Below are 6,895 nucleotides of genomic sequence, written 5' to 3'. Positions count from 1 at the left end.
GTGTTTTGGACATTCTAATAATGCAATTCAGACCAATTCCTAGGTCCCTTACATTTTCTCCAAACTCCAAAGGGCCCCAGTCACCAAAAGGATGTATTATATACTCCTGGTAACTCATAAAACAACAGCAGCAGCAACAACAACAGCAAGAAAGGAACTTCTCTGTCTTGGAGTTATATGTCTGCCTCCACCTTATGTAGTGAGCTCTGTAATAGTGGAATCCTGTTCGTCTCTATTTTCTCAGCTTACTGCTTTTACATAGAAACTAGGGAAATTAGACTTCCCCATACTTCAGTTTTGGGTGTTCTATTCTTAAACCAAATGAAGTGTATCCATATTCTCCTGAAATGTCCTGTCTTTTTAAATTTCCTTGCACTTGTTGATTTCATTCTGTTCACTCAAATCACCTTCTCTACTGTCACCTGTTGAAATCTGACACATTTCACAAGGCACCACTTTTAAACTCACTCACAAATTTCCCCTGAATATTTGGCTTCTTCACCTTTCCCGTTCCTGAATTACATGTCTACTCCCTTGAGTTTCTTGTTCCATTCTTCCATATTATAGATTTTTTTTAGCGCACTGTTTATATCCCCTTTTCAAGAGGAGGTTCTGAGTTATCCTTATTAATATATTACTTGGAATATTGAGCTCAATCTCTGGTTAAAGAACAAATGAGTCAGAAAACTTGCAATGAGCTTTATTAGAGTCTACTTTAAGGTCTTCTGGGAATTAAGGATCTCTTCACCTTAGTGTAATGGAATCGGTTAATAAGTAAATGAATGGAAACTTGTACTTGGTTTATGTGGAATTTGTCTTGGGGATTAAATAACTTTCTGTATTTGTATCATCATCTTGAGGAAAAATCACTGCATATGTCATTGGCTTTGGACGAGGTGGCTTTGTAATTTTTTTACGTGCTTCCAGTTCCACGATGCTGAGGCAACAGTATCTCCCATTTTCACATAGTACTTCACGTATTTCACTTACTTTGCATATTTTCCTGCAGTGGCCTTGTATATATTCACCCCAGCATTTCTTAAGTTGTTCAGTTACTGTGCACATAAGGAACAATAGGCCCAGGTCAGTGTTTGAGACTGAAAGGCAACTTTGGACATGGGGAGGATAGAGGACTTTTGTAGGGATTAGGCATATGGGAGATCCACAAAGCATATACCCAAAATATCCTATGGAGGATGCCCTAAGAAGGTAAACCTCAGTGTTTATGTCTATCTCTTCTCTCACATTTAGTTCCTCCAAGGTTTTGGGCTTCCAGCCAACATCTGATGGAGTCCACTGAGAGCATCAGATGTGTTTGGGAAAATGAAGGAGCTGAACCCTTGACTTCAGGCTATGGCCTTATACTCCATCTGGGAATCTTAGCAAATCTACCCCCATTTGAATGTTCCCAGGGTACTACTTTTTTTTAAACCACTGTTCCACCTCCAATACCCAGAGAATACTAATGTGTGTTTTTTTACTATGTATTTATGTCTGAGTCAAACTCCACTCTTGGGTTCATACTAAATACCATGGTCAAGAGTGGCTTTCTTGTCCTGTCGGGTATTTTCTTTCCTCAATCACCTTCCTTTCCTGTTAATTCTTAGCATCGTACATTTTTGCCAAGGCATATCTTCCTTTGGCTTCTATGTTATCACAATAATCTTGGACTTGTTTTATCCCTCTATGACTCATTCTCCTTCTATCTCCTGAGGCAAGAATTCCTCCAGCCCCAGACCTTTGCTCATCTCAATATAATGCTTTCCTTTAGTGATCCTAAATACTTTAAGTGGCCTAAAAGTTAGGCTATTCAAATTTTGGCTTCAGGGCTTGTACAGTCTCCTGGAAAAGATCCCAGAGGATGAAGACTGAGAACAATGATGGTCCCTCCAACCCCAGGTTCTAGAACTCCTTTGCTTTTTAGGGGTTTAGGGAGCCAAGGACAAACCATTACTATTCCTGTAATAAGAGACAAATGTAAGATATCTGGTTTTAAAGAGGAAAGAAAACTAATTTTTAAGTTTTCAGTATGTGCCAAGCCCTAAGATAGATGTTCACAAATGTTGTACCATTTAATAAAGCCTCTATGAGCCAGGTGTCATTATCTCCACAAATGAGGAAACTGACGTTCAGAGAATCTTCACCATTTATCCAAAGTTGACAAACTAGTAGTAGAATTGAAGGCATGTTTCTCAAACCTGACTCCAAAGTCTGTGCTTCTTCCACTATTCACACACTGTAGTATAATAGACTAATATATGTAATATTACATATGTAATATATATGTAATATTACATATATAATATATTAGTATTTTATATAATATGCATATTATATGATATATAATATCTATATTAATCTAATGTATATAGATTGGAGTGGAAGACGATACGGTTGGGTGCCAGAGTAAGAACTGTATCCAAAGAAATAAAGGCATCCTAACATATTGGGCTCATTCCTTTCTGTAATGAGACCTTCCCAGAAGAAATTATGACCTCTTTTTAGCTCCGAATACTCCTTTTTAAGAACAGTACCATGGTAGAAATCCCCAGGAAAAGAGAATATCTGATGACATTGGGTAGACTTCAGCCATCCCTAGGGACATATCTCCTTCTACTGTGAGTTTTGAAGTTACCTTTGGTTCTTAGAAATACTCCATCCCATTGTTTGAGTGAGTCCCTGGAAAACTCTGGATTACCTGTGGATTTCTGGAAGAGCAGAATTGCAATGATCAGGAGGAGACTCATGGTCAGGCTTCCCAAAGGAGGTAGCAGCCAAAGCTCTTGGTCCAGGGAATTGCACACAGTATCACCTTCCTCAGACACTTGGATTCTTATGCACTGAACCAGAACAGATGGTATGATATGAAGTGTGCCCCCCAACTTCCGAACTGTGGACTTTGCATCATATGGTCAGGCACAGGAAATTTGAGGTCACCCACTTTACCCCCACGTGGAATTCAGAGACACAGCCTGTTCCATTCCATCACACCTGATGCCAGTCTGTGGGCTGTGGACTGAAGAATCTGTGCTTTCTCTTGTTTGGCTCTCTGCCCTGCTAGACCAAGGTAAACACGTTCTCATTGCTAAGAATGAATGAGGGGAAAAAAAAAAAAAAAAAAAGAATGAATGAGGGGATACAAATAATGAAGCCTCTTCCATTTACTGCACTCAGCGAAGTCTAGGATCTCTGGGTGACTATCACTTTAGTCAATCCAAATGGCAGCCAATTTTCATTCCCACGTCCTAGATAAATTTAATTATTCAAAGACAGGCAATATCTAATGATGGAGGAATAATAGGAGGACTACAATACAAATTTCATTTAGAAACAGCAAAAGATGGGGAAAAGACGGTGATAATTTGCATAACGCGTCATCCTGAGCTACAATAATAGCAAGCTTTTTTTTTTTTTTTTCCTACCAGTGGAGAGAATTCTTTAGTCTATTTGTGTTCTTTCTCTTCTGCTCTCTGTGAAGTTTTCCCTTGTTCATTGATCTCAGTGGCCATATCTTTGAGGAGGCGGGGGGCGGGGGTTTGTGGAAATTCTTCTGGGGGCTCTGGTACTTTAGCAACACGTTTGCTATTAGTGCAGGTTTAGGAGACTGTATGAATGATTTTGTTACCCAGGCTTTGATTTCTATGGCATTATAAATCTTTTAAAAGAGGAATGGGCTTTCCTTTGAATTGCTTTCTGTCATTTTCATGTCTAAGACCAACCCAGAAATTCTTTTGAATCATGGCAATTCATCTTAGTTTCCAACTAGGCACTGATATCAATAAAATAAGCTTTGGGGGGATGATACCATCTCTATAGTCCTTAGCGTAACAACCTCTCACTCAGGCTCTGACTGTATGCAGTTCAATACAATAGCCTCTGGACAGTATAGATGAGCTAATTGCAATTGGTTACCATGAATTTATAGTGGCATCAATGTATGCTTTTGTGTAATGTCACCAGCAACTCTTGTCTATGTAAATACAGAAATGAACAAAACAGATAGTTGCATTAATACAGGGTTGTCGGCTCCCCAAGGAATTAAATGACTAAAAGAAGAGGAACAAAGGAGTCCTAGCTATTGGCTAGAGAGTTATTAACGTAAATCACGGACTCTATTCTTGATAGGGAGAGAAATATAAACAGGGTGGGACAGATAAATTGATCTTTGAGGTTTGACGATGAAAAAGTTTATTCCTATTAACAACATGTATTGCCCGCGCAATGGAGAGAAAATTCTGTATCTAACTTGCACTGTCTTCTCCGCCAACTCCTTGATTAGAAAACTCACATTCCTTTGTCCCACAGATAACAAACATAAGATTGCATCTTAGAAAAGGTGGCATCGCTCTCCTCCCACTTTAATAATGTGCGTGCTTGCATGTGTGAGTGCACATGGGTAGGTGTACGTCTTTTCTTTCTTTCTTTCTTTCTTTCTTTCTTTCTTTCTTTCTTTCTTTCTTTCTTTCTTTCCCTCCCTCCCTCCCTCCCTCCCTCCCTCCCTCCCTCCCTCCCTCCCTCCCTCCCTCCCTCCCTCCTTCCTTCCTTCCTTCCCTTCCTTCTTTCCTTCTTTCTTTCTTTTTTAAAATTAGTTTTGGTGTACGTCTTTTCTGTTCTCTGCAGCCAGAGAGTCTATGAGCCTAGATCTCCTAGATTGATCCCACAGAGAGTCCTCTTTTTCCTCCTATCCTCTTAGGGCTTAACAAGTAGGTGTTCCCATGGATGAGCAAGATGGGATGAATAAAGAACATGAGGTTTCTTAGTGAGGAAGAAATCACCAATCAGTACATACTGTTAAACTTAAGGACCTCAAAGCCCACTGGGACTTTTAAAAGTACAAATTGGTTTTTTTTTTTGGAAAAGGAAGAAGTAAAACAGTTTATTTGCATATGACAAAATTATTTATATAGAAACTTCTAAGGAACCTACAAAAACAATAACTTTTTAAATTAATTAATTAATATATAGATATATATTTTTTGTTATTAGTTTCAGGTGTACAAAAACAACATAATGATTAGACATTTACACACCTCACAAAATGATAACCCCAACAAGTGTACCACACATCTGACACTGTACATTGCTATTACAATATTATTGACTATATTCCCTATGCTGCAAGTACAAATTGTTTTAACTTACTACTTATAAAAGTACATAAGTATAATAAATTTCTGGATAGTTCATCCCTGAAGCTCCATTGAATTGAAGAGTTATGAGAGCAAATTACAGTTGACCATTGAACAGCACGGAGTTTAGGGGTGCAGACCTCCAGCACTGTCGAAAATCTGCATATAATTAGGTATTTGATTATTTAAATAGGTCAGCCAGGCAAGTTGTGTTTGTTTGAAAGATTTTTGTTTTACTCTTCTTTTAATGCCAATTAAAAACAATATTTAAAAATAGTTTTATTGTGTAACATGTGCTTTATTAACAAGAATCAGGAAATACAAAAACAAAGAGAAGAAAAGAACTAACCAGCAGCATTACTATTATCTAAAGAAAACATCTGGAAACATGTTGTATAGCATTCTAAAATTTTTCATTAATAGAATGAAAATAGCTTTACTGTTTAACCCAAATATCAGTTTATGGCATTTTCCTAATTAAAAGGACAGATGTAGTAACATTGTCTCACTCTTCCACCAAACGCATGATTTTGAAAGTCTAGGGTCCTCCAAACATCTGCTATTTCCAGAGACGTTTACGTTCTCAGGGATATAGTGGCCTTCAGAATTCTCTGTTTTCATATACTAACTCTGACTGACACCATATCCACCCTCCTTGGTGCAAAACTATCCCTTAACATCCAATAAAAATAAAATCACACATATTAATTTGGAATTTATCAAAATTTATACAAGAGTTTGGGAAGGAGGATTATTGAGTAGGCGATTACTTGGAGTAACACCCTCACTCAACTTTCAAAATGACTGGAAGACATCATTGATTTTAAACCAAATTCCTTCATCCAACTAATGGTGAGTTCTCTTGACTTCACCTAATTTGAGCTTTTCACTAGCTCACTGGCTTTTAAAATTATTTTTCCCTTTTCTGTATCTTCTACTCAAACTTTCTTTTCAAAATTGCCCCAAGAGCTTTTATATGTTGTGGAATAGTTTTTAATGTATACTGGCTACATGAATATTTCCTTGACATTAATTCCTAGGGGCTGATTTGGTGGATTAATGGGACAAAACATTCCCAAGACTTTTGGAAAATATTGTCAATTTGGTTTTCAGAATGGTTGTATTTCATGTCTTTTTCTTCTCTCTTGTTCTTTTGGACTTTTCTAGGACAGGTTTTATTGGCTAAATTTGTTCAGATAAATCAGGGTATACGGCTTCTGCTATAGGATGTCAGTGTGTTGCAAGGTCACTGATTCTTCATACCGTGTTTCTCTGAAAATAAGACCTAGCTGGACAATCAGCTCTAATGCATCATTTGGAGCAAAAATTAATATAAGACCTGGTCTTAAAATGTCCTTCGATAAGTGAATGGATAAAGAAGTTGTGGTATATATACACAATGGAATACTATTCAGCGGTAAGAAAAGATGAAATAGTATAATTTGTGACAACACGGATGGATCTTTTTTTTTTTTAATTTATTTTTAAAATTTATTGGGGTGACAGTTGTTAGTAAAATTACATAGATTTCAGGTGTACAATTCTGTATTACATCATCTATAAATCCCATTGTGCGTTCATCACCCAGAGTCAGTTCTCCTTCCATCACCATATATTTGATCCCCCTTACCCTCATCTCCCACCCCCCACCCCCGTTACCCTCTGGATCTTGAGATTATAATGCTAAGCGAAACAAGTCAGACAGAAAAAGCAGAGAACAATATGATTTCACTGATATGTGGTATATAAACCCAAAACAACAAAAG

General features: G+C 37.5%; 1 protein-coding gene across 1 annotated transcript; it reads right to left on the bottom strand.

Annotated features, from left to right (window-relative positions):
* Window positions 1–801: 801 nt before the first annotated feature.
* Window positions 802–2,747, bottom strand: DEFB127 (defensin beta 127). The gene is made up of 2 exons (XM_019718687.1): window positions 2,699–2,747; window positions 802–1,055 (listed from the first exon to the last, which is right to left on the bottom strand). Exons 1-2 carry the CDS (start codon window positions 2,745–2,747, stop codon window positions 802–804), a joined length of 303 nt encoding a protein of 100 aa, XP_019574246.1.
* Between the last annotated feature and the right edge of the window lie 4,148 nt (window positions 2,748–6,895).

Source organism: Rhinolophus sinicus, chromosome 13 (assembly GCF_057876585.1).
Source record: "Rhinolophus sinicus isolate RSI-liver-muscle chromosome 13, RSI-T2T, whole genome shotgun sequence".
Classification (NCBI taxonomy): Eukaryota; Metazoa; Chordata; class Mammalia; order Chiroptera; family Rhinolophidae; genus Rhinolophus; species Rhinolophus sinicus.
Note: the sequence above shows the minus strand (reverse complement) of the source record. Positions and strands in the feature narration are given on the sequence as shown.

Bases quoted from the DNA above. Each gene is read 5' to 3' on its own strand.
- DEFB127 (XM_019718687.1), bottom strand. From the start codon at position 2,747: ATGAGTCTCCTCCTGATCATTGCAATTCTGCTCTTCCAGAAATCCACA. The intron at 1,056-2,698 runs GTAATCCAGAGT...TTATGTGCACAG, and splicing joins GCTCTTCCAGAAATCCACAG to TAACTGAACAACTTAAGAAA.